The sequence below is a fragment of the Sturnira hondurensis genome, unplaced genomic scaffold, assembly GCF_014824575.4.
Source record: "Sturnira hondurensis isolate 20B ecotype Veracruz unplaced genomic scaffold, ASM1482457v3 Scaffold0006413, whole genome shotgun sequence".
In the NCBI taxonomy this organism is placed as follows: Eukaryota; Metazoa; Chordata; class Mammalia; order Chiroptera; family Phyllostomidae; genus Sturnira; species Sturnira hondurensis.
The window spans coordinates 48,781,306-48,809,261 of record NW_028079044.1 but is presented as its reverse complement, the minus strand read 5'-3'; the positions used below and the strand labels follow the sequence as shown (position 1 = coordinate 48,809,261).

At 55.3% G+C, this 27,956-nt stretch overlaps 1 protein-coding gene across 1 annotated transcript in view; it reads right to left on the bottom strand.

The window, feature by feature from the left end:
* TG (thyroglobulin) overlaps positions 1 to 27,956 on the bottom strand; it is a 202,785-nt gene that overhangs the window by 12,920 nt on the left and 161,909 nt on the right. Inside the window, exons 42-45 of the mRNA XM_037048581.1 lie at positions 20,016 to 20,180; positions 18,927 to 19,094; positions 5,488 to 5,669; positions 2,709 to 2,816 (exon numbers count right to left, since the gene is read on the bottom strand). Coding sequence (XP_036904476.1) covers positions 2,709 to 2,816; positions 5,488 to 5,669; positions 18,927 to 19,094; positions 20,016 to 20,180 — 623 coding nt within the window. The remainder of the gene's footprint in view (positions 1 to 2,708; positions 2,817 to 5,487; positions 5,670 to 18,926; positions 19,095 to 20,015; positions 20,181 to 27,956) is intronic.

Sequence of the window (27,956 nt, the reverse complement as noted above, 5' to 3'; positions counted from 1 at the left end):
CAATGACAGAGAGTTAGAAGGCACCTGCACAGGGAGCACACTGGTTTTTCACACTCTCTCAGCTGCAGACCGTGACATTCCCTCCAGGCTCAGATATGAGACAGTGGGAAAGGGGCTGGGGCTTGGGTCCCCCGCCTCACTCCCTCCCCCTGGCAGACCTGGGTGCACCCTACTCCTATTTGCAGGTGGTAAAGCCGAGCCCCAAGGAGCCTGTACACCAGGTTGGAAAGGCCCCACTCCTGCTCCCGCCCTGTCAGATGAGGCAGGTGGATCACTTTCTGTCCTCCAGCGTGATTTCCTAAGCACCTAAGACACCTGCCTCCCCATGCCGGGAGGGTCCCTGGGCCCTGGGGTGCGTGACTATGAAGACCCAGGGGCACTGACTCTAACATGACTGGTGCTCTTATAAAAAGGAGCAAATTGGACACAGACACAGGGGCAGACGGCCACTGCTTGCCAGGAAATGCCTGGGACTGTCAGAGGTTGGGATCCTGGCCTCCAGAACCACAGGATTATTCATTCATGTCCCTGGAAACCTGGAAACCTCTGTGGTGCTGGGCTAAGGCAGCCTTGGAAAAGGAAGTCAGGTGGGGACAGAGCGCAATGGGTTGAGGCTGAAATCCCGTGGATCCTTTTGTTTTGCTTTGACCTCCCACAGAAGATGTACTTCTTATTCATTTATCCATGTTTGCCAGTGTACGTTTGGGTGGTGAAAGGTATGTGTATATTTTTTCAGGGTTTTGATGAACTTGCTGCCCGAGTATTGTACCTTTTGTTGTAATGTCTGCTGGAGAAGGAGGGAGGAAGAGAACTGGACGGAAGGACTGTGCCTGGGGCGTCCTTGCGCTCCTGAGAGCCTGGCCTTCAGAAGTTTCAGCCAAGGCTCATGCTACAGATGCCGGCCCACACTGGGCCTCCCTGGCCGTGGGTGCCACGGGGTTACCAGGACTCCTTTCATGTCCGCCCGCACCATCAGCATCCTTTCTCATGCCTTCTCTCCCAAATGTCTGCTTACCGGAACCCTAGCCCGCCTGTTCCTTTTCCTCCCGCAACCCAGATGCAGATGCTAGGTCAGGTTGAAATGATAAACTGTTCTAAGCAGAGAGACCACGTGCTTTAGTTGAAAAAGAGTTCTGGGGCCCAGAGAAGCTATGCTAGGTCACTGCTAGTCCTCAGGAACATCGTGCAGAACTCCTTGAACCTCAGACTCTTCAGCAGTGAAACAGATGAACTTTAACCCTACCGACCTTACCAAGGTCCTGGATGTGTCGTGAGTGCTGTAAAGCTGAGTAACCAGGAGAAACCAGGGACACCATGGGATCTTAGGGAAGCTAGGTGGCCTTGGGGACCGTACTGGTTTCCCATGGCTGCTGCAAACTTGGTAATAACCCCAAACTTGGTAGCTTTACTGTCTTACAGCTCTGGGGCCCAGAACTCCAAAATTGGTTTCACTGGGCCCAAAAAGGTGCCTGTGGGGCCCACGCTCCCTCTGGGGCCTCTGAGGGAGGAGGCATTTCTCATTATTCCAGCCCAGGGCTGGGTGCTGGCGTATATCAAATCTCTCCCTGCCTCTAACAAGGATTGCATGTCGGGCCGACCAAGGGTGACCCTGGAGAATTTTCCCACATCAAGGTCCTTAACTTAGTCGCATCTGCAAAGCCTGTTTTCCTACAGATTGTAGGGGTTGGGGCCTGGTATCTTTAGGTGGCTATTAGTAAGCCTACTACAAAGATGTTTCCAATTACAATGAGAAATTATATATGTTAATGTTGCATTGTTGCAAAATAACTCAGGTGAAAGCCATGCATGAGCTGGATAATTTGCCTCATTTTGCAGATGAGGACACCAAAATCAGAGAGGCAAAGGAGCTGGCCCAAGATTGCGCAGCCAGTGAACAGTGAGGCTCTAGCTCACCCTGTCACTCACAAAACAGACCCCAGACGCGGGTGATCAGTGGTGACCTTGGAGCATCCTGGCTTCCACTGTCAGATAAAGTCACATCACCCAGTCCTGGTGTCTTCTGGGCTCTGAGCCCTGACATTCGGTTACCGGTGGATGTCTCCCGGAGGCCCGGGTGCTGCGGAGCCGCTGGAGCTAGGATCCAAACCTTAGTTCTCCTTCTCCTTGGCTCCTGAGGAGCAAGGGTCGCATTCTGTGCCCACTGGTGCCCCTTCTCTTCTGCGGACTTCCTTTCCCTTGTACCTCCTATTTTTCTTTTCTATTTTGATCATTTTATCGCAGCTGGAATTTTACTATAAGGTACATAAACTCTATTCTGGGAGTGAGAAAGGCACATAAAGTAGGTGTAAACAAGAGGTTTCTTTTGCTGCCCCCAAACCCTTTCATGCTGTGGAGAGCTGTTCTGTAGGCGAAGCTGAGTGCCCAGTCTTCAGACACCGAAGCCCTCTCCCCACAGGCTGACCCGTTAGTAGCTGCGACTGCACTTTCTGTATCGTGTCACTTTGCTTTCCCTTCCGATGATACCGTAAAGTACAGTGGCTGTTGCTACTGCACCCACGTTTCAGATGATAAAACTGAGGCTCCCAGAGACTACGTGACAAGTCCCATGTCACTGCGTCAGGACTTGTACCTTGGTCTGGCCCCCTTTTCTCTGCTATCCTGGAGATCACAGAAGAACAAGTGACAGGGACCTCCTGCCAGACTCCCCCCACTCGTCAACACCCACTGTGGCCACACAGCCACCTTACCTGTCATGGCCATAGCTTTCGGGAGCATGGTACATGAAGATGTTCCCTCGGGCTGTCCTTGCCCAGAGGCTGGCCATGTCGATCACGGGGCAGGTAATGAAGTAGTCCCTATAGAATGAGGACAGGGAGGGGTCTAGTGACACGCAGCTCTACAGACAGCTGTGCAGGGCAAAGGCTTCTCCTCCCAGGTAAGGGTCCTTTGGCCACCAAGCCCCTGTGCACAGGCTCCAGGGAGCACACACCCTCCTTGAATTCCCCAGCCGGCTTGATGGAGCAACCAGGGGCATGGCACATGCGCCGGTCTGGCTTAGGGCCAGTCATGGCCACACACTGGTGTCCACGGAGATGCATCTCAGGATCAAGACACTCGTGAGGCAGGCAGAACATCGGTGTCACTTACAGATTTGGGCACAAAACATTTCATGGTAAAATAACTACAACATCCTACGGAGCAGCACATATAAAATCATGGGCACCCTAAGACACAGGCACCTCAGGATGCTTCATGCACGTGAACTCTCAACTGGGCTGTCAACTGGGAGACCCTCACTCCAGGGGACATGTGGCAATGTTTGGGGACTTGTTTAGTTGTCAGAGCTGGAGGCGGGAAAGCTTCTATGGCTTCCGGTAGGCTGAGGCCAGAGATGCTGCTAAACATTCTACAATACACAGGAAAGCCCTCCCCAGCAAAGAATTTTCTAGTCTGAATGTCAACAGTGAGGAGGTAGAGGACCCTGCTCCCTGCTTTAGACTCCCCAGGTTTCACACCTGCTCCCCCTTTTCGGGGGCGAGGATGAATTTCAGAAGCCCCGGCTCAGCACAGTGGGCCAGCACGGGGCGGTGTCTGGCTGTGTGCCGAGCAGGGCTGGCGTGGTGAGAATCGGGCAGACCTCAGCGGGCCTGGTGCCCAGCAGGTTTGGAATCCCACTCAATCCCCTGCATCCCCTTGCTGCTCCACCTCCTCAGTTGAGAAACAGGGCCCATGGGGTCCCGCCACGCGGAGATGTTGTAACAACCAAGCTTGATGACACCCATGGAAGTCCCTCGATGAGGAAGGCTACCACCCCCTTAGCCGGTCTGCTGGGCAGCTCCAGGGTTTGTAGGGAAGGCTCTGAGGGGGGTGGGGCTGGGGTGAGGGTCCGGAAGGGCAGGTGAAGGTGGCATAGTCCCCCTGAGAGCAGAGGGCAGAACAGGGATAAGAGCAAACCTATGGAACGGTCACACACTGGCAGCTCCGTGGGAGTGTTGCCAAGGGGACTGGAGGCAGGGAGGCCACCGCCTGAGTCTGGCCAGAAGAGGAGGAGGGCCTGAGCTAGGGGAGGGCTGGAGTCCACAGGAAGCCTTCCTGTGTTACCAGCCTGTCCTCAGACCTTTGCTCTTGCCTAGTGCGCAGACAGCCCTCAAAGCCAGTTAAAGGCAAATCTGGGGCAAGAACTCGAGCCCCAAGCTCTTTCTGTAGTGTGGATCTGAGCCAGGCCTGACCCGGTTGTGAGCCTTTCAAGACTCAGGCACCCGTGACTTCTCGGCGTCCCCAAGCCTGGGCCTCTGGGAATAGCAGCTGGCTGTTTGGTGTTGGGCAGAGCTCTCTGCTAGAGAAAAAATCAAAGCCTTTCTGGTCCCCATGATCCGTGATCCCAGTGGGCGGAATGAAGGTTCATCCTGAGCTAATGGGCTTCCACTCGGAAGCACAGACTCAGGTGGAGAGATCGCCCCAGGGAGTGGGTCTCGACAGGCTTCAGTGTATCCCTTCCCAACACGTCAAGTTCAGCACAGGCCTCTGAACCTTGGTGTTGGCTCTGTGCCCAGGGACAAAGAGCAAGGGCGAGGGTGGACCTCCAGGAGGAAAGAAGTTACAGGACGTTAAAACCACATGACCACATTCTTCCCAGGGAAACAGAGCAGCATGTCGAGGGGCTGAGATGGGCTCCAAGGTGACAGACAGACAGCTGGGGTCCCCACTGTGGCCTCGCCCCCAGGGGCCTCCGCAGGCAGAGAGAGCCAGAACCTTGGCTACGGTTTGATTCCATTTAAAACTCACTTCTCGAGCACCAGCTGTGTACTCAGATGAGACACAGCCCTTGACCCCAGTGAGCCCCCCACGGCCTGAGGGGCAGGCTGGTCCTGACCAGCGCAGTGGGGTGGGGACAGCACATCTTCAGGCAGATGGGGTAGGGGCACCTGCTAACTGCTCCTGGGGTGGGACAGTCAGGGATGCCTTCCCTGGTGCAGGGAAGCTTGAAGCAATGAACTTGACCAGCAAGACACACAAGCGGTGAGTGTGAGACCAGCACCCCACGGGAGCAGGGCTGTGTGGGCATCGGGCAGAACCTTCCCCTGTGCAGGCCTTCACTTCCCATGTACAAGGTAACACCTGGCAGCACTGTAGAGTCACCTGGGGCCGCTCTGAAAAATACTGACGCGTAGGGGGCCTGTGTGCCCAGTGCCCTCTGAAAGCTCCCCACACGGTTCTCAGGGGCAGCCCGGGTCTGAGCGTCGGAGTCCTCTCCACTGGGCTGAGCCCAGCAGGCTCTCCATCAGCACTGGCTGAGCGGCTGCTTCTCAGTGGGGGCATCTGACAGGGGCCCTGGCCGGCACTGTCTGTGCCCCGCACAGGCTCGAGCACTCCTAGGGATAAGTCAGGCCAGCCCCAGCTGTGTCCTGACGGAGCGGGGCAAAGGAAAGTGTCTGTGCCAGGTCCCACACCGCAGGTCTCTTTCATCACCTGACCACCACCTTGGCCCTGGGGGACAGCAGTGGAATGGCATCCCCAGGCTCTTACCGGGTGGCATTCTCCAGGGCCCAGGAGAAGGAGGCGTAGTCGTCAGTGGAGTGCTCCAGGGAGTAATACCACGTGGCGGCGGCCTGCACGTTGGGGTCCGCGCCTTCCCCGCCCAGCGAGTTCTGCAGGGCCTGGTAAAAGGCTGTTTTGCTACTGGTCCGGCCTTGAGTTTCCTCAAATTGCTTTTTAAAAAAAAAGAGAGGAAGAGGGAGATGAAAATTCCCCAGATTCTGAAAGGCTTGAGTCAGTATCCTTCATATCCTGGCTCTAGAATTTTCTGTGGGAAACAGTGGGACATGGCATTAAGCCCATGGGTGCCAGAGTCAGACTGCTCGGATGTGAATCCTAGCTCTGCTCATTCCAGCTGTGTGACCTTGAACGCGCGGCAGACCCCTCTGTGCCTTCCTCTCTCCACCTGCAGCAGACCCCATGCGAGGGCCTCCTTGCAGGGCTATGGTGATGGCCAAAAGCGTCACCACGTGAAGAACAATGACTGGTGCCTGGCTCTCAGTGAGATCTCGGTGAGAGTGAGTTGTGAGCATGATGGCAGGCCACACCGGGGCCTGACTTCACCCGGACCAACGTGTCACCTGGTTGTGTGAGGAGAGCTAACTTCAGTGCCACTCAGTGGCTCCATCTTTCCACACAGGACTGCTTTCTGCACACCTGTACACTGATAAACCCTCTTCGTCTGGCGCCAGCTGCACGCCTGGCCTCGGAAAACAGCCGTGAACATGCCGATCAAGCTCTCTGCTCTCACAGGCCTCATGCACGCGTGGGTGGAGATGGAAAATAAGCAAATAACTGTACACTGCAGCGGGGGCAGGTGGTACGATGAGAGACCGAGCAGGGAGAGGGACAGGGCAGGGGCGGTCAGGGAAGGCATGTGGCTCTCTGGAGATGCATGTGCACATGGAAATACTTCTCTCCTCCCTCCCTTCCTCCCTCCCCTCCTTCTTTCTTCCCCTCCTCCCTTTCTTCCTCCCTCTTTCCCCCTCTGTCCCTCCTCTGTCTCTCTGCCTTCCTTTCTGTCTCTGCACCCCTCCTGTCTGCCCCAGGTAGGCTGGGAGGACCACCTGCCTCCCCAGGACTCGGTTTCCTCGTTTCTGGAGACAGGGGAGCACACTGTCAGCGACACAGCTGCTGGGCAAGTGGCCAGACCCCTCGGCCCTGGTCCAGTCCTGTGAAGTGTGTTTACATAGTTATAGGCTTCTACGTCCCCATCGAGACGGGCTTAGCAGGACCCCCTGGCATGTCTAAATGGTTTCTCTGAACATTTCCACGCAAGCAGGGCCTCTGAGCGGTTGGCAACCCCTCCTGGCTGAGACACTTTTTCGGCCGATCCCCGGGTGCACTGCCTCAGCCTGGCTCAGCAAGAAGAGGCCAGACCAGTTGGCGGAATGATTGATGAGAGGTATGTCCGTGGGCTTCAGGAGGAGAACAGGGAGAGGCAAGCCCAGAGGGCTCTGTTTTAGTTCTATCGTGTATTTCTTAGGAAAGGATCTGAAGCAAGTATGACAAAATATTACTGTCTGTTAAACCTGACTAGAGAACACACAAGCATTTATTACACCAGAGACTTTCAGTTGTTCTTGACCATGATCTCTGTAGTAAGTCATCTTATACCAGGGGTGTCAAACCCATTTCACCAGGAACCACATCAGCCTCTCGGTTGCCTTCAAAGGGCCAACTGTAACTTTAGGACTGTATCGATGTAACTCCTCCTCAACAGTTAAGAGAGAGCTCAGCGCTGCTGCAGGATAGAAACAGGTGCCCGGCAGGTAAAACAAGGTGCAGGGTTGGGTTCAGTCCTCAGGCCTTGTGTTTGCCACCTGTGTTTTATACATACAGATCACGCAGACACACACTCACCCATGGACCTGAAATAATGTTCATGAATAACGTTTGTACTCATGGTTCTTTCCATACATAGTACTTCGGATCATTTCTGTCCTGTCCTGTATTCAAAAATGCTTGCCTGCAATCTATTAAGTTGACAATCTACTAATAGCTTAGGGGGAAAAACTGCTTTGCATTATTCTCTGTTCTTGTTCTGAGCTTTTGGAATATTTCATAGTAGAAATGATGCTGGTAGTCATTTTCATATCTCCAATTACTGCCAAACATGTAACAGGTGTGTTTCTCTCAAATAGCAAAATAGTTGCATCGAATTCCTGCCAAATTCCAATGGAACATGCATATGAAGGATTTAGGACAGTTCTGGGCACCTGGACAATAGACACGATTATTATTGACCTGTCCCCAGGGAGGGCAGGGGCTCCTGTGTGTCCTCAGGATGCTGTGCGGTTGTTGCCAGAATGGCCATGTGGCCAAGGGGGTGGGCAGTGCTCCGTGTGGCAGCAGCCCCTCACAGGTGCTCAGTGAACACGTACCGGACAAAGAACGGGGGAAATGCTGACCTTTGTGGCGGTAATACAGGCTACGGGCTGCAAGTAGCGGTCCCAAGTCAAACCTCTTGGGTTCCCACCCCAGAGATGGAAGGACTTGGAATTGACTGTTAGCTTTCCCACACGTTAGCTGTGTGACCTTGGGCAAATGACTTAACTACTCTGTGCCTGTTCCCCCATCTGTCAAATGGGCTTTATAACACTGTCCTGAGACTAAATGAGATGATACCTACAAAGTGCTTAGTCATTCCTGTTGCTGGATATTGGTAGACCCCACCTTGTGCCTAGTCCAGACTGGCCAGAGCAGCCATGTCGTAGAGAAAGGCCTGAGCGGTGCTTGTCTCACTGGTCAGGAGCCCAGACCCTTGGAACCTCTCTTCTGAATCTCAGCTGGGAAGCGGTCAAGCCCACCTAGTGGGCAGAGTCTCCTTTACGGCTTTGCAGACTCTTCTCCCACGATAAGGCTTTTAGGAGCACCGGGGCACCCAGCCTGGGCACTGCTGGGAGTCCCTCTACTGTAAGCCAGTCTGGACAGACCCCCAGCTAGGAAGCTGAAGGGAGGGGTCCGGTTTGTGCTTCCTTAAGCTTGCAATGAGTTTCACATTTTAAGGGGATCCGAGCCCCTGGGACAAGCTGGGGCACGGCCTTGTTCTCGGGTCCACATTCTGGTGGCTGGAGGGTGGACCCAACCCCCTGGGACCCATGGGAATATCCAGGGACCCCTTTTCAGCAGGACCTGCACCTCTCCGTCCTTGGCAAGGTCAGCCACACAGATGCTGCTGCTGCTGCTGGTTTGACTAGAGAGCCAGCAGGAGGTGGTGGGGCCCCCACCTGACCACCCGCTGGCCGGTGCTGACCTCCATAAGCTGTAATTACAGGCAAGATGGGCCTCCGAGCAGGCTTGCTGCAGGCTGGGCCTCATTAAGGGCCATCCAGAAGTGACCTGGCCTTTATGTGTGTTTTTAAAGGACTGCCGTTCCTATGTCCTGGAGAAAAGTGACAGTCCCTCAGAAACAGAGATGACGGGGGGCTTCAACTGTCACCTGTAATGCCTGGTGGGTTGAGCGTGGCCCTGGCATGTGAGAGACCCAGATTCACATCCAGCTCCAGCAGGTGACTTCAGACACATCACTGCCCACCAAGAAGTCCGTTGGCTGCACAGCACTGGTGGTGCTGGCGTGGACATCAGAGTCGAACGAGCGAGCGATCGGGAAGCGGCTGACATTTGGGTGACAGTGCAGATGGCTTCTCTCTCCCCTCTGGGAAGTCAGTTATTAAAAGCAAATGCCCTTGGGCTCATCTCCAGTTCAGAGACAGGAGGGAGAGCTCTTAGCTTCAGGGTCTTTATCTTCAATTCACCCTTCATCGACAACGTTCCACCCAGTGCTGATGCAGCTCTGGGCATTCGGGACAACACGGGCTAAGTCCTCTGCCCTCCAGGGGCTTCAGATTGAGCTGGGGGACTGATGGCACGTTCAGTGGTAACAAGGGTGACGGCACATGCCAGACCCGTAGAGCAGGAAGGGAACTGGGCATTCTGGATGGTGAGGGTCGAAATGGATGCGCAGCTGCTGCGGCCTTACCCTGCTTTTGCCTCGGGAGTGGCCAGGAGAAGGGTCCTCTGTTGTGGTCCACGTGGAGGACAGACAGAAGGCTATCAGCCAGGTGCCCCTGAGTCACTGTTTCCAGCTCCGTGGGGCCTCAGTAGGGACCCTGCCAGCCACTGCCTCCCACTGGCTCCCTCTCTGGCCACGCTGATCCCATGGTGCCACTAAACACCCCACGTAACCCTCGGGGCTCTCCCCACCTCCGCGCGGCTCTCTGCTGCTCGGGGAAAACCCCCCTCCAAGCCCCTCTCGACTCCTTTCCCTTGTCTTGGACCAAGGAACCCTCCCTCCCTCCCTCGGTCCAAGACAGGGAAGGTCTGCCAAGCAGGGTCTGGTCTGCCTGCCCGCCTCTGGGTCTGTACTCAGCAATCATGTCCGTCAACCCCTCCCTCCACAGCCACCTGCCTCCCCCGACCCTGCACCCAGCTATGCTCTCCAGGTCACTGGTGGCCACAGTGACCCAGCCCAGCCCACGCTGGTGCTGGGGCCGTCCCCGTCCCCACACTGTTTCCCCCGTGACCCATCATCCTCCCCACCTCCTCCTCCCCCAACTGCTCTGTCTCAGGCTCACGTCTAGAATCCCTTCGGCTCTCTTTTAACTGTTAAAACACTTTTAAATGCTGAGGCCCCCAGCTGCCACCCTGTCCCCTTCTCTCCCCCTTCTGTCCACGCACACTCCATTCCCTCCCTTTGCCTTGACATCAGCCTGTGCGTTAATGATTCCTGACTCTCCCTCCTGCCTGCACCCTGGACCCATGTGTGTCCAAACAGGTCCCTTCCCCTAGGGGCTCTCGGGTCCCCCAAACTCCACGTGAGCACAGTGCACCTTTATCACCTAGAAGTGCTCTTCCTCACCTCCAGAGCTTTCTTCCCCTCCTAGTTTCCTATTCTCAGTGTCTAAGAGCGGGACTCAGTCAACTGATGAGAAAAAAGAGACACCTCTAGTCTCCTTCCGTTTCTCCATCTCCCCACATTCTTTTGTACCCCAGTCTCGCTGACTGCCCCCCTGAGTACTTACTAGCCCTCCCCTCCTGTCCACTTTTCTGCCAGGTCCTGCCCTCATCCTCTCCTCCCCATCATGGGGCAGGAGCACCAATGCTGTTTGTGGCAGGTGGCGGGTTGGGGGAGGCGTGTTTTGTACACAGAAAGTCCTTAATGAATCTGTACACTGGTTACTCTCCGAGTTAGGCAACATGGTTATGACATCACAGGTCTGAGAAGAGACCCAGAGAAGAACCCCCAAAGGAAGAGCAGGCAGCCTTCACCAGGTCCTTGTAAGTCTGTGGATGGAGAGATGAGTTAATGAGTGTCCCAAAATTCTCCAGAGCCCTGAGTTAGATGGAGACCAAACACTCGTTTGTTCATTTAACGGACACAACCAAATGACTCCCTGCTGGCCAGCAACTGTGTATCTAAAATGAATGTGATGCAGACCTTGCTGTGGGGCAGAAGGGGTAATATCGGAGAGGACACTCGTCAATGAGCGAAGTGCCCCCTGAGAGCTGGCTGAGTGTCCGCGTCTGGTGGGAAGATGGTGTCGTGGAAAGTGTGCAGTTTGGGGAGCATAGAGCCCCCACCTCGAGCCTCATGGGCCCATGGCCCTCTCTCAGCTTCCCTTCCCTCACTCAACCAAATGGCCCCTATCAAGTGACCCGGGACCTACATCCTGTTAGGTCCAGCGGCCAGACCGCTATCCTCATCTCACACCACTTGCAATGACATCCGACACTTGACCTCGGCTTCCTTTCGGAAGCTTTCTTTCCTTGGATTTGATGACATCAAACTTTCCTGGATTTCTTCCCAACCCGTGTCTGCAGCTCCGACATCTCTCCTGTACAACCTACTCAGCCTCATGGGCCAATCCAAGACAGACTCCAAATGTGGCTATTTTTCACTGATCTGTTGTCTCGCACCCTCTTGGACCTTCCTCGCTTGCTCCCCGGACTTCACAACAGAGTGCAGTCTGGCCTCTGCTTCCTGTGCTGCCCCTCCGGAGTCAACTGTCCACAGATCTGCCAGATGCTCTTTTTAAAATAGATAAATCAACATAATCACTTCCTAGCTTAAAATGTTCCAGTGGCTGCCCACTGCAAGTAGGATAAAACCACTTTTCTGATGATGAGGTCTTATTTAACATGTTCCTCCAACACATCAGCTTTCTCCCCACCCCTGCCCCCGTTACCCACAGGGCTTCCAATAGTCCGACCTCCTCTGGCCCACAAATGAGCCCTACCCCAGGGCCTTTGCACTGGCTCTCCACCCAGCTATCCCAAAGCTGGTCCCTTCTCATCATCCAGCTCTCAGGGCAGTTACCTCCCCCGGCTTCCCTGCTGAAGGAATTCCCTCCATTGCATCACTTCCTCTCCCATGGCCATTTCATTTTCAAGACCTGAAATCCTTAATGCATGTGCTTACACAGCACGGCTTGTGTTCTCGCACCAGAACAAGAACTCCACAAGTCAGGAGCTTCGTCTGTTGGGCAACAACTTCCCCCTGGAGCCTCGGGGAGAGCCCCCCAACAAATAGACACTGGGCATGTGCATAAACTGATGTGTGGGTAGCTCCACTAATGACCGTGGGTGTTAGTGGATGGGGGGGCCTGCTTCTCCATCAGGCCCAGGGCCCACCACACACTTAGGGGCCGTCACAAAAATATGTCCCTTTAAACTTCTTTTAAAATCAGAAAACAAATAAGTAAGTAGTGACTGTATAATACAGAACCCAGCCTGGCTTGCATTCCTCTTTTACCAGTGCCCTGAAGAGGAAATACGATCTAGGAAATAGTAAACATAATCATGGCTCTTATTAACACGGTAACGGGTAAAAGTAACAGGTCAATCCTGCCGATCCCCAGCTTTCTCTGAACTGAGAATGATAACCACCACCCCACCACCCCGGTGTGGCCATGGCAGTTTTTAGGTGAGGTGACAGTGGAAGAGTCAGCTCCGAGGACCTGGCGTGCAGGGCCCATTATGTGCTCAGGACGCCCAGAGCCTGGGGACCGGACGGGCCCCTGGACTGGAGTCCACTCAGCACTCTGCTGATTGCACTGCACCCACTGGAAGGGCAAGGAACTGCATGCAGTTCACTGGTTGAGCAACTCGTCCTGACCGAGTTGGAGCCAGGAGTTGAGACCCGTCTTCTGATCTCAGGTCCTGGGCTGGGTCAGACTCCGAGCCCGCCATACACCCGTGAGTGACAGGGGTTCGGTGCAGCAGCGCCTCTCTTCAGGAAATCGTGTGTCCTTACTGGGACTCCTGCTCGGTCCTCTGCTGTAATCTGTCACCAGAGGCTTGATTTTCCCATGCTGGGGCTGGTGCCAGCATCTCGAGCTGCCAGGTGCCGCTTCCCCACTCTCAGGCGGGAGGCCCTCCCCTGCCCCCGGGGCCCCCCTCCACCTGCTCCTGGACGAGGCCAACTCCCTGCCAAGCTCCGGGCCAAGGCAGCCGTGGCCACACGCTATTTCTGATTTGTCTTGCCTTCCTTGAAGATGCCTGTGTTTGGAGGGGCAGGCAGAACATTGCATCTTGGAACAAATCCGCTTTGATCATGCAAATTAAAGCTGGTTAATGTAGGCAGACTGTCAATTTCACCAGTTAGGAAGAGAGAGAGAGAAGGGGGGGGGAGACTCCCACCACGGCCAGCGACGGATGAGGAATTTCAGCAGAAAGCTGCTACTTCAGAAAATCGGCTCATTCTCCGCGGACGGAGCCTTCCCAGGCATCTCGGGCAGCCCTGATACGCCACGGGTATGTCGCTAACTTGGCAGGTGTGGTTAGGGCTCTGTGGGTGGGCCACGGCTGGGTGGGATGGCAGGTGGGTGTGAGAGTCTTCACTCACTTGGTGGAAGCCCCACCCACCCACCCTCTTTGGTCGTCAGAAATTTGGTGGTTCTCTACTGCAGTGACAGGTGGGTCCCAGGGGCTGCACTTGGCGGGGGCCCCACTGCCCCGTCCTGTGACTCCCCAGGACTCGAATGATGTGTGCTTGTGGGCTGGGCTCCAATGGTCCTGATGCAGGGTGGGCGCGAGGAGAAAGCGTGTGGGAATGTCTGCCACCATCTGGTCTCAGGCCAGGGCAGGCCATTCGGTGACTGGACGTTCTGTGTATTCCTCCTGCTTTCTCTGGGCAGTTTTCTGGGCCAGAGACAAGAGTTTTGAACACAAATCATAATAGTACAGTTACAGAATGAAGTCAAAAGCTAGTATTTACTGAGCACATCCTATCTGCCAGACAGTGGCATCGAGTCCTCTCCACACGTGGATATTCACTAATAACCTCCTGAGTGTACAGACAGGGAAACTGAGGCCCGGGCTCAGGAACTCAGATGCTCCTGACTGCAGTCCAAGGACCCTGCCCCTGCTCTGTTGGCAGACACGGGGGGACGAGGTCCTGGCCAGCTCCTTCAGCACTGCGTCCCTCCTGCTGTCCCTCCCCCACCACCGTCCTTGAGGTCCCGCAGTTGGTGTCCATCTCTCCAGACCGTGTGCATTTCCTGGTGTTCGTTTTCTAGCTCCTCACCCAACTGTGAGCTCTTTGAGGGCAAATGCAATCGGGGCAGACAGTCCAAACACAGGGCACGGTCCTGGCATGGAGGCCAGGCCCTTGTTCAGTGTAGCATGACTCGACAGCTGGTCTGGGCGCTGGGAAACATGCTTGACACCCCACTCTAGGCCGATGTGGTGGTTTTCCACAACTGATGTCCTGCTTCTCTGCAGAGATGAGTTGGGGGGGGGGGGGGCAGGCGCTGCTATTGAAGGTGAAGAACCACTGCATTGAGGCCTCAGCAATGCGCTGTCCTGGGTTCTTCTCAACTGACGGTAGTTGGACCCAGATGGTATAGAGCCTGCTGGGTGGCGGGGAAATGGAGAAAGCCACAAACTCAACTCTAAACCCAGGTTGTGAGCGGGCGGGGGTCAGAGAAGGTAACCCAGAGGGCGTGCACTGGCAGGATGTTTTGAAATAAAAGAGAAACTTCGATACGGGGTCTACAGGGCAGCTGGCAGCCCCGTGTCCAGCCGTGTGTCCACGGTGCTCCCTTGCAGCTCTGTGTCAGGTGGGACGCTGAGGCTGGTCTGGGTTGGGTCGTAGGGCACGGGTGGTCCTGCTCCGGAGTTGAACACGCACGGGGCCGCACCTTGTTCGGAGCCAGAGGACCGCAAGTGGAGACTTGGCTTTGGAAATGGCTAGTTACGTGACCTCGGGGCAATCATTAACCCTCTTGAAGCCTGTTTCTCCCTCAGTACAATGGTATTCGCCACCATTTGTGAGCGCCGATTGCACAGCGTCCTGGTTGAGGTGAGCGAGCAGGTGGCCGGAGCAGCGAAGCTCCTGGCGCACAGTGGCCCCGGCAGTGGCTGCGTCGGTGTGCACACGAGCACTCAGCACACGCACTGGGGAGGGCTTCCCGGGGGCGCTGCAGGAAGAGAGTGCCTCTGGGGGTGGTCCGGCCTGGGTTTGAATTCTGCCTTCTGCGGACCTGGTGTCCTGCCCGAAAAAACAGTGATAGACATTCCTGTTGCATAAGGCTGTTGGGGAGGGATTATTTCATGGAAGACTCCTAGGTCGGATCCTGGCACATGGCTGATTCTCTCACTTCATTCTGTCACTCTAATAAGGGTTCGTCGGGCCCTGACTGCACCAGACACCTCCCCAGGAACCAGAGATGGAGTCGTGGTGCTCACGGGCTCCCACTCTGGTCAAGGCAGAGACACAGCAGAGGAGTACATGCTGTGCCGAGGGGCGTGAGCGCTGAGGACAGGGAACAGGCTCATGGGAGGGAGAGTGCTGGGGCTGTGGCCGCCCTTCCCATCAGTGCCGACCGCTCTACAGAAGCAGACCCCGAAGGAAGCGAGACAGTGAGTTTACCTGGAGAAGAGCATGCCAGGAGAGGAAGAGCCAGTGCCAAGGCCCCAAGGTGGGAATGCGCTCTGTAGCGTTGAGGAATGCTGAAGGGAGCAGGGAGGATGCCACACAGGGCGCCAGGGGCAAGTAGCCAGAGGTGAGGTTACGAGAAAAGAGAGGCCGCATCAGGCAGGACCTTGGAGGTCATTGTGAGGACTGTGGCCTTTATTCTGCGTGAGATAAGGCCACTGGGGGGCTTTGGTAGAGGAGCAACCGGATCTAGTTTTCACTGTGAAGGGACGGCTCGGGCCACTGTGGTTCTTGCAGACTTCAGGGGCAATGGCAGAGCAGGGGCCACCTGGGGGTTAGCATAAGAATCCTGGGCCAAGATGATGGTGCGGATCAGAGTGATGGCAGAGGGGTGCATGGATTCCGGGTACACTTCAGAGACAGAGCCCATGATTTACTGGCAGACCCTGGTGGCGTGGGAGAGGGCAGAGTCCAGAGGGACTTCCGGGGTGCAGGTGCAGACGCACGGGCTGCTGTTTACTGAGGTGGTAAAGCCACAGTAGGGGAGCGTGTTTTGGGGAGGCCAGGGGACAGGTGGAGTCGGCAGCTATTTTGGATATGTTAAGAGTGCGAAGCTATGAGATACCATCCAAGTGAAGATGTCAAACAGACCACATGGGCTACACCAGTCCACAGTCCAAAAGAAAAGCACAGGCAAGAGGTGTAACACAGGGCTGGAGGTAGACACAAAGGAGGCGTCAGCAGCAACGACGTTGGAAGCAAGGAGCTGGCTTCCAGTGCAGCCATGTCTACGGCCCTCTTCCTCTGGATTCCCCACAGCAGCACTAAGGTGAACTCAAGGCAGAACAGGACGCAGGCTCACAAAAACGACCCAGGGGCCACACTAGTGCACGCTCACAAGACAATGAGCAGAGAGGGAGCCATGAGAGGACCCGTCTCACCGAGAATAACTGCAGAGGGGTGTGTCTGGGACCGGGGTTTGGATGGCAGCCATGGCACTGCCGTGCCCTCCCAGGGTCCCCCCATCCTGGACTCGGGGGGCACACTGCCCTACAATTCCCGCCAGGGCCAGCGAGCTAGTGTCTGCAGACAGTCTTCCCTTGCACGTGGACCACAGAAACATCTCCCTGAAACCCTCAGAGGAAAGTGCAATGAGAGGAGTGAACACGCATGGTTGGGGAGGGGTCCCAGTCCTCTGGTCAAGGCGCCTGGTTGGAGGGGCTCAGAAATTGAGGACAGAAGCGAGGAACTCCCAAACGCACTGCCAGGAGAGGACCAGGAGGACCGAGGCAGCCGCCTGACCAGGCAGCCTCTTACAATGGGCTGGAACAGTCAGAGAATATAGACTTGGGCTGCACTCCCATTGGCCACAGCCCCAGAGCCACCAGCAAGAGCCCCTATCCCAGCCCCCGTGGATGGCTTTTCCATGGCTGTGGAAGGGGATGGGAAGTAGCCAGGGCCTGCTTCCTCCCACCCTTCTGGGATCAGCCCCAGGCTCCTGAGGTTGTAATAGTTCTTCCTCTTTTTCTAAAGTCAGAGATGGAGGGGACACATTTTTAGCATGTGGTCCAAAGAACCAGAGCTCTGAGGATACAGTCTCTTCTGCACAAAGACCCCCACGTCCTGCCCCGCAGGGCGGTGTGAGAGGAGGTGCATGGATGGACGAGGGCCGGGGTTGATGGCCGTGTGCCCCCACTGTACCCAGTTTATAGGGTGCCATCTCCAGCGAGGATCCTGGAGAGGCTGCAGCCCAAACACAAGAACCTTTGCTTCCTTGTCCTGCTTCCTGTTTCTGTTGTGTTTGTGAATGTCTTGCAATAGCTCAGCACGTTAGCCCAGGAATATGCATGGGTATCATTTATACTAAAACGACTATGCTGACTCATTTTTAACCAATGACGGGCCTGGTCAACAGTGTTTGAGAGCCCCTATTTTAGAGGGGAAAAGCCGAGGGCCAGTGGGGACAGCAGTGTGTCATCAGCACGCCCGGTGTGCCGGTCTGGCTCAGGAGCCCGGCTGCAGCCCCACCAGGTCACTCTCGAGCGATACGTGATGCACCAGGGTGAAAGCTCTTCATCGTGGGCCGTGAGTCGACTGGACGGGAGCTGATCGCGACTAAGCTCTGCTTGGTGCCATGTACCCCCCCCCTCTCTCACACACCCAGCACAGCTCTTTCCACACACACACACACACACACAAGCATATAGGTTACGCAGAACATATATCTGTACATGTAGTAATATGAGTAATACTAAATTCACAATGTTCTCTTCTCACACTGCCTCACCTCCTGAGATAGCCAATGTTTGTTGCTTGCTGTGTATCTTTCTGCACCTCATCCTTTCAGATAATTCACTTAAAATTACATTCGCATATGCACCGATAGACACAGGTTGGCTGTTTTTGGAGGTGCGAATGGTACCTTCACGTCACATTCCTTAGCCTTCCTATTTCTTGTTTCCCATTTAACGGCACGTTGCAGGCATTCTGCGAGCCAGCACAGATGGATCTAGTTCATTCTCTTCACCACCTGCGTAATATTTAATACTCTGTGGATCTTGATTTATTCAGCCATGTCCCTGCTAATGGACGTTTGAGCTGCCTCCAATGTACTGCCGCAATAACCCACATTGCGGCAAAGGCCCTCGTGTGGCCAGGACGGCAGGACCTCTGCCAGGGTGAGAGAGACCCCTGAGTGAGACAGCACCTGCGGGAGCAGACTGCTTCATGGCAGCCGAGACCCCGTGGGCATGAGTGGCTTTGTTGTTGCTAGCTCCAGCGATGGCCTTGGGCTTGACAGACCCGGATGGAGCCCCACATTCAGGGGTGTGTCCTCCCTGCGTGCATGCACTGGGCCGCCAGGTTTGACAGCCCACGGGGCTGTCCCTGTCAGGAGCACGTTGACCGGGAGGGCTGGGTGGACCAGGCAGAGTGTGCTCAGTTGGCCTCTTCCAGGGTGAGCCACACCCGCGTGAGGGGCGATGATGTCGGTCAGGACAGGAAGAGTGTGTCCAGGCCAACAAAGGGCCTCACAACTCATTCCCACTTGACTGTGCAGACGACACCCAGCACGAGGCTGCTTTGCTAGGGGCACAGTGCCTGCTTTCCAGTAAGAAAACCAGCTCGGAAGGCTGGGCTGGGTTTCCCTGCCAGGACCGGGAAGCAGTGCCCTCCGTCCACCTTCCTCTCCTTCTCCCGGTCTCAGTAGGACAAGCACCCTTCATGGGACGGAGGTATCTACAGGCTGGACCCTGGGGCCACAGAGCTTCCAGGTCGGCCTCTGCTCGCTGTTTCCCGCGGCGAATCACTCACAGAGGCCATCTGTGGGTGTGACTGTGTCTGTGCTGCTTCCAACTCTGCACAAGTCACATATCTGTGCCCCAACCCCAGGACCACACCCTAGGGAGCCACTACACAGAGAAATTTACTCAGCGATTGTTTTGCAAATGAACAAGTAAGGCAATGACTCTTGAACAAGATCAGACCTTGAGGACTAGAGCCAGGGCCAAAACCCTGCTGGGGACCCCGAGCCCCCCAACCCCCTGCCTACCTTCACGGCCCTCGCTCTGCTGATGAGTCCGTCGTCCTGAGAACTCCCAATGAGCAGATCCACCTTCGCCCGCGGAGCCCTCTGCAGCGCTCTGGCCGGAGCCTCTCGGAGGGACTGGCCGTCGACCACGGGACCCCAGTAGTGGAAAGGGCCGCTCACAGCCAGCAGCTGCGTCGGGGGCAAAGGAATGCCATTGTTTACCCGGGCTTTGTTCTTTAGAGCGGAAGTGGGACTGAAGTGACCAGCCGCGTCGCTCTGCCTAACTGTGTGGAACACCGGTGCTGGTTGTCCACTTGAGCCTCGTCTGGGGACCCGCGGCCCAATGGCCAGAACAACAGCAGGCAGGACACCACGTGACAGTGCCAGGGTGTGAGGTTGAGTCTCACTCTGAGCAATGACTGGTCCTCAGGGTCCCGCACTGAGGTGAGGGCACCCACAGGAAGATGGGTAAGCCTAAGCCCAGGGGTGCCAGTACAGCAGGAGACAGCAATCGGGGGAAGGGGTGGCCAAAGGTGGGACATGCCAGGGAGATGGGTGGGCTTTGGCCGCTATCTGCTTAGCTCCCACCTGGGGGGCTGAGGATCAGACCCACCCCAGGTCTGTACGCCTAGGCTCACTGCCGAAGGCATCTGGCCATCAGCTCTGATGACCACAGGAAGCCCTCCTAGTGTCCCTTTGGTTCATGGCAGGTCCAGCCGGGGACCATGGGCAGGATTGCAGGCAGGAGAGGGGAGCACTCAGCTGCCCAATCCAAGGGGCAGGGTGGCCCCACTCCACTACAGTGTGACCGCGTCACAGTATGCTCAGTTGTGACTGCCACCACGGTCCCCACACTGGCTTTCTCCTTCTGCTCCACAAGGCCCACAAGGTCCCACTTTACAGGTAACATCCCAGGTGCAGAGCACCTGTGGGCTACCAGCACCCACACTCGGTGCACCATATACTGGGCCCATACACAGTGCCAGGGGCAGGGAGTGTGCATGGTAGCACCGGCTGGCTGTCAACCTACTAAGTGGCCTTAGGTGGGCCATGTCCCCTTTACAGGCCATTTGTAAAATGTCCCTTCCCAACCTGCACACCAGTGCCCACCTTGGTCTGGGCATCATTGAGGACGTCGGCGGGCTTCTGACGGAGGCAGGATGCCATTTCCCGAGTGGACGAGGTAGGGCAGCTGACCTCCTTGGCCAAAGCCACAGTCTGCTGCTGAGCCGTCTCCTGGCTGATGACAGCGGCGGGGGAGAGCGGAGAGCCACCCTGGAAGAGAGAGCAGACTCGGCTGACAGTCTGACACTCCTTCCCTCCTGCTCAGCCCGGAGACCGCAGGGCGCATCCCAGCACATCCACACTCAGGGGCCAGGACCCGCCAGAGACGCCCGCGGGCACTCGGGAGGTCAGAACTTATCCGTATCACCTCAACACGCTGTGTGACCTCAAAGGGATGTCTCCCTCCATCTCAGTTTCCTTCTCTGCGAAGTGCGGGCACTGGACAGGGTAGGGGTGAAGTGCAGTCTTCACTATGAACTAAGGCCGCACACTGAGGAGAGGGCTGACGGTGGTTGAACAGGGACCAAGATCAGGATGGCGGCATCACATCCCGCCACTGCTCCCGGGGGCCTGTAACAGCAAGCTTTCCCGGCTCAGTGAAGACGGACTTGGACTTTACGACAGATGCCCACCTAGAAGACGACGGAAACGCTGACTGCAGCAGTGAAATCGCTGTGAGTGTCTTCTGAAACTGCAGGCTGCTGGGAGCATGTGCTCTCTAAGAATGTAGGCAGTGGGAGCCAGGCTCCAGGAAGAAACTAGAGCACAGGGAGGCCCAGCATCTTGCCCAGCCTCACACAGCTTGGTGAGTGGCAGAGCCGGGTCTCCAGCACAGGCAGCCTGCCTCTGGGTCACTCATGCCACGCCCGTGCTCTGCCACGGGCGTTTTTATATCCAGAATAACACGGTGTATCCTTAAGCCGAACTGGATGCTTTCAATCCAATGTAAAGAGAGCAGGAATCTGGCTGACCCCACGGTGTATGTCTCCACCCCTGGCCCCACCCCAGGTTACAAATATCAAAACCCAAATGAAACACCGGGAACACAGCACTTGGTTTCCTCACGCATGGAATGGGCCGAGCAGAGGGTGCCTTTCTCGCTGGGTTGTTAAGAGGATCGTTGCAATAAGGCCGAGGAAAGCCTTCTGGAAATTGTTAAGTGAGGTACCCGTGCGCACCTGGGTCATTCCTATGACCTTGATGCCAAAAGGACAGAACCTCCGCCCACAGGGGAGGAGACCCACCCTCCCAAGTACCCAGCTGGACATACATCCTGGAACAAGGGGGTGCAGGCCAGCCCTGCCCTGGAATATTCCAGGAGCCTTTGAGCTTCAGAGTCAGGACTGAGGGTTAAGGGCAAGGCACAGACATTTGCATGGAAACAGGCCATTCTGAGGGCAGCCCTGGGAGGAGCGGACACCTAAAGGGCCAGGAGAAGGCCTAGGACCAGTCCTGGCCACCAGGACCGTCGCAGCTCCAAACCCCAGAAGCTCACTGCAGCACTGCAGGGTAGAAGCTCTGTGCACCAGGCCTGGCTCCCAGGTGTAGGGGATGACTTCATGGTGACTCCGCACCCTTTATCTTTGGGGCACACAGACATGGGACCCATGCCACGTGGCACCTCCGGGCCGAGATGCCTGAGCATCAGGAGAGCTAACCCTGGTGGAGTGTTAGGTGTGTCCTTAGTATTGGAAAGACATGAGTGCACTGAAGTCTCACAACCTTCCCACGAGGCAGACAACACAACCACCTCTTTTTTCTGATGAGGGGCGTTGCGGCACAGAGAGGTGAGCAATGGCTCAGGGTCACAGGGCAGAGGCAAGACCTGGGCGTGGTGCCCAGGCTCCCCACCAAGCCTTTAGCCACTGGTCAGCCTCTCATAGACACCTGGCAGGTCCTTGGTGAGAGAGGTGGCAGAACTACCACTATTGTTACATCTATTTCACTGTCAGGCTCCGGGAGGGACCTTGTGGCCAGAGTCAGAGGCAAGGCTGATGGTCGGAAGCCAAGCTGAGGGAGAGCGCAGCCAGGGGGCAGATCCTGACACAGCCACACCATGACCAAGAGCTCCGATCTGCTCAGCACGGGGCAGGCAGCCTGGGGTACAGACTCAAGACAGGACAGGCAGCATGCGTGTCTTCCTGTCCTCAAGCTGCCTGGGTAGCCGAGGTGAGGCTCCTGCCATCGGTGAGGTGTGCACAAAGCTGCCTGCTCGGACCCCCGCCAGTGGGGCTCGCTCTGAGCTCAGCATCTGTGAACAGGGAGAGCCCCAGGCTCAGGGTGAGAATAAGCAGCAATTATAATAAAATGCCCAGCCAGCCTGGGACGGGGATTCTGCAAAGGAGACAACAAACAGGGTCGGGATTTTCAGCCAGTGGGTTTACCGTTCCGACAAGGAGGGGCCTGCTTTTCTGAGAATCACTGAATGTGCTTTGTCTCGAGAACAGACACGCAAGTGAGCACGCGCGCGCGCGCACACACTCTCTCTCTCAAGGTCCTCAAGGTCAAAGCCCCACATTCTAGGTTGCGAAATGACCTGGCATACAGCAGATGGTGGGGGTGGGGGCCGCTGAGCCCGGCCTGGCCCACAGGGGACTGCAGGGAGACGTGGATTTCGGGATGGGCCCCTCTGAGGTTTTGCACGTTGTCTCCAGCTATAAAAAGCTAGAGTTCCTGATCTGGCCAGGAAGTGGTTAGAGGCGTGGGTTAGACTGATGCTGTAAGATGACTTAGAGAGATTTCCTCTCCAAGTATTCAGTTTTAGTTGATCTTTCTGAAGGAAACCTTTTTCCTCATGGAAAATCGGTGGTTGAACCAGCCGGCAGCTGGCTCAGCCCTCACGTTAAAGCACTTGGTTGGAGACAAGGGACTGGCAAAGAACAGGGGCTTCGGGGGCAGAAGGACCCGGCTCAAGCTGCAGCCCTGCTGCCCCTGATGAAGTGACCATGGGCACAGGCAGGTGACTGACGTCCAGGGCCTCGATGTTCTCATCTGGGAGTGGGGACAATAACTTCCCAGTCATTGCGAGGACGCACAGGAGATGGTGGGAGCCCACTGCTGGGGGTGGGGGTGGAGCGCGTGCTGCTGTTGGTGTGTGGTGGGGTGCCCGGGCCCTGTGCGGGGTTCAGGGGGCCAGGGTCCTGTCAGCCTGCCGGGTCACGCCAGCAGTCCCTCAGCCCTGGGCCGGCAGCTTATCTAAATCTGAGCTTTCAAATGCCAATGAGTTTCCGCTTGGTTTTCTTTTTTTTTTTTTACTTTAAAAATAGTGTAGGGCAAAACCACAAGTGCTGGCCACTGCGTTCTGACCTGCAGCCTCTGAATGCGGTCAGGTGTCTTAACCTCAGCGAGCCACTGCCTTCAGGTGACCTGGGTGAGTCACCTCAGAGCCAGTATCTACCCTGTTTAAGCACACATACAGACACAGTCACAGACAGCAAGACACACTCCCACAGACACACTCAGAAACACACAGTTACAGACACACATGGACACGCAGGCACGGAGAGAAGCACACTCACACGCAGTCACACACATACACACATACACACTCAGACTTTCTTGGAATGGACACCTCAGCGTGTCCCGGTCCCAAGAGGAACCACTCACAGGCCTTTCATGGAGAAGTCGCTGACCACAACAGGGAGGGGATGGCCTCTGTGACAAGTGTGGCAGTCCCAGGAGGACCCACGGCCCTTTCTTGGGGGGATCAGTGAGCCCAAGGATGTAGCTCCAGGTAGAAAGCAAGTCCTCCAGGAGGCAGCTTCTCTGCCTCCCTCACACGTGGCTTTCTCATCGATGAGGGGACAGTGACGTTTGTCTCGTGGGGAAGGAAGGGCAGGTTGGAAGCTTGGTGCCCCTCAGGCAGCACGTGGAATCAAGAACTTAATTCATGCAGACCCCTTGCCACAGTGCCCCGCACAGGGACATACTGCTAATGCAGTAATTATCATTTTGTAAAATGTTATATCATGGCCTAAAGTGCCATTCAATTAAACCCCTCATTACAAACAAGGCTGACGGGCAGCCAGTCCCTTGCAATCTCCTTCCTAGAAGTGCGCTCACACTCACGTCTGTGTGAAATATCAGTGAGACACAGATACTAGCGGCCTCAAGATGAGGCTCCTCAGCACCAGGGCCAAGAGGGAGCCAGGAATCCCCGTGCTGGGAGAGCTCGGAGGAGGGGAGTCTTATGAGCACGAGGGTGGCCCGAAGGAAACGGCTCTGAAGTATGACAAGTGGGCTTTGATGGGGAGAAATGGTTGGGGAAAAGGAAAGAGGGTGGGTACCTATGCTTGGGGGGGGGGGCGGGGCTGGGATGGCAGGGACCTGATTACCCAGAGGAGCTGTACAGGGGGGCAGCTCCTCCCACATACCCCAGCATCCCCCAAACAGGGGAGCCCATAATGTGTGAGTGAGGGCGTGGTGGCTGAATGGATGATAGATGGATGGATGGACCGATTAATCCTCCTGAGTGAAGAGAGGTGTTTGCATTGAGGGACAGTGAGGGACAGGGTTCGGAGGGCATTATAGCTGGCCTAAGTTAGCAGTGCAATTAAGAGGGTGATAAACCCCAGAAGGCAGGAGATGAGAGGACAGTAGAGGCTCCTGAACTGGGTGTTACAGAAAGTACGTTTTTGGAACGTCATGGAGTCATTTGTCTTTGCATCCTCAGTGCTGAAAACGGTGCAGAGCCCTCAGGGGGCGCTCATGGGTGCCTGAGCATGGAAGGGCCCTGCAGATGACCTTCTGATGGCAGAGGCTGAGGGGTTATTCCTGTGCCCCCAGGCCTCGCCCAGCACCCCCACAGAGCAGGCTTCACCAAACAGAGGTGGACGGAATCGAGCAGAAGTGAATGGCTGGATGGGAGATGACTGGCCAGCTGAGTGGGGGTGAACAGGAGAGGGTGTCGGAAGTAGGGGGCCCCGCAGAGACGAAGGGGAGCCCAGGCCCAGAGTGTCACTTCCACTGCCCTGCATGGGGTCCTCACCCAGAACGGGCCCAAACCCGGCAGGCCGTCACCAGGATATTGCAGACAGGTTGACCTGGGGGGTACCATCAAGCAGCCCAGACTCGGAGAGAACTCTGAGCAGAGATGGATTTTTGTAGACTACCACACGTCCAAGCGAGTGTTGGTAGTCTCTAGTGTTTCCACACTCATGTTTTACTCTCACTTGTAGCACCTTCCAACTCTAGCCTTAGGGCGCGAGGGCACACTTCCCGTTTCCTCCTGCTCCTCTCACCCTTCAGAATCAGCAGCTCCTGGGTTTACTTGGTGCAAGCCCCGGGGATCTGGATGAGAAATGCAAGGTGTAGCTTCGTCCTTGCTAATGTCCTGTACTGTTAGTTGAGTCGCTGCTCTTGCCTGGAAGGGTCTCACAACCAGGCCCAGGAGGGGACCCCCTGCTGCTTCTGTGACCGAGCAGCATGCGTGGACAAAGTCCCTCCTCTCTCTAAACCTCAGGCCCCTCGGCAGCGAAGCTTCCTCCCTCCTGTGGGATGGCTCCGAGCCCTCCTGACCCCCTCGGCTTCTCTCTGCCTCCATCTTGCCCCCTCTAAATTGGACAACGCTGAAGGGAAGTAAAAGAGAATGAACATTTAGACAGCCCCTTTAAAGGGCCAGGCCATTCATGCACATCTTCTCTCACGATCCCTCAACAACCTGTAAGTGCACTTGGTGTTATGCCCACATCCCGAAAAGCCAGGTGGGATGAACCAGAATCCACCTTGTTGCTCTGACAGGCATTGATAATTAGTTGTACCATGTTCCGCTTTACATGGAGCTCTCGCTTATACGGTTACATTTACATACCCATAACCACCCTACAAAGTACAAAGAACTGATATCATTTACAAAGAAGCCACACAACTTACATAATTATTCTTTTTCACATTCCCCAATTTGTTCCATAAGGAATCTGGGGTATATGCAGCGAGGAGGGTCAAAGAAGCTCGTAACCTGCTGGCACCAGGTGAAAGCGGTGAGGAACCCACATTTTCTGACTCCAAGACTCTGTGGCTTTCCCATGATGCCACGGAGCCTTCACTGATGGCAGAGGCCGTGTGACATTACGGGCATGCAGTGCCACCTTGCCACCTCCCCTATCATCCATCATTTCACCAGGTCTTTGGACAGTCCGACTCCATCAGGTCCCTGGGTCCTCTAATCAATTCAATGGGAGGGAAAGATGGGTGAGTCCCATTGGCTTTTCATACTTGTCAGGATATTCTAACTTTTCTCCAGTGAATTTCTGTTATATTTGCAGTTAGAAAATAATTTAATTACATTTAAAAGAATCATTCCCCCCTAAAAATCTAACTGACTCTCATTAAGAGGAAAGTGCTCATTCTTCTTGTCATGTCCACCAGTCAGCAGACCAAGTGCCATGGCCAAGGTCGTCTGATAACATTCTGCCAGGGGAACAGAGCAGGACAGAAGGACGACCCCTGAGGGAGGAGGGAGGTGTCCCTGACTGAGAGGAAGGGTCCCCACGACAAGGGTCCCTCACTGTCACTGCAGGCTGGCCAGAGTGACAATCCTCACACCCTAGAAGAAGGCTGGAGAGCACTGCTGTGAATCCACCTGCATTACTCGAGGGCAGTTCCAGGCAGCACAGAGCAACTTTTGCAAAACTGTAGAGCAACTACAGTGGCACCAAACGCAGGGGCGGAGTGAAGGAGAGCGACACAAAGAGAATGGAAATGACCCACAGTCCTCTCCATCACGGAGGACAGCTGCTCCATGCCGTTCGTTAGGTCTGTCTCGTCCGCTGCCGTGTGGCTATTTACATACGCATTTACATGCACGAAGGACGTGAGAGCCTATTGGCCCCGAACCCGTCTTCTTCACCTAGCAGTCCATCACGAACGTCACTGCGGGCTGACGCCTATTAATTCACCAGGCTGCCTCCACTGCCAGCGTGCAATCTGCTGTCGGGGCTGTTACGGAGACAGTCACAGTAAGGAGCACCTGCCGGTCCCGGAGAGTGACAGACTTGGATGCCAGCCCCAGCTCTAACTTGTAGCTGCTGGCTTTGGCTCTCTCCTCCCGTGTCAGAAGGAGTATAATGACATGGATAGTTCCCTAAAGGATTGTTCGCGCGAAGAAGTGAGATGATTTTCATATAACACCACGGCGCACTGCAAATTCTAAGTATTCAATAAGTGATAGCTGCGGCTTCTAATTTTATGATGTTTTAGGCAACGCTGCAATGTACATCTTTATAGCTAAATCTACCCACATATTCTTGATAATTTCCTTACACCATGGAATTACTGGGTCAGAAGGTGTACTTTTTCCCTGAGATATAATAAAAATGTACTGAATGAACTGTTTACATAACATTTTAATAGTTTTCCATTAACTATATATATATATATATATATATATTTATATAAAAGTCTGTATTAAAGGAAGATATTTCTGTGCTATATGGGTAGTCTTTTAAACTACATTTCTTGGCCTCTACAGCTCACTTCTAAAAAGTGGTTTTATTGGACTATAACTGGTATCATAGTGCTCACTCATTCAAAGCAGGCAAGTCAACGTTTTTTAGTGACATGCACAGTCATGTCACCATCACTAAGTTTAGAACATTTTCATCACCCACAAAGGAAGGAACCCTGTACCCATCGGCAGCCACTCCCTGTTCCCCACTAGCCCCATCAGCCCCCGGCGACCACGGACCTGCTGTCTCTCCCTGCAGGGACAGTTGAGAGCAGGCAGTGCACTGAACATGTGGTGTACATGGGGCCACACGATCCGTGGCCTTTGGTGTCTTTTTTTCACTTTACCCATGTCATAGCATCCATCAGTGCCTCACTCCCTTTCATTGTCAACTGCTGTTCCATTGTATAGACATAAAATATTCTCTCCCTTCATCAGCTGACAAACACTGGGGTCAGCGACTGTAAACAATGCTGCGATGAACACTCCCGTTCAACTTTTGTGTGCATGTAGGTTTTCATCCCCCCCCCCCCGGTTGGGTA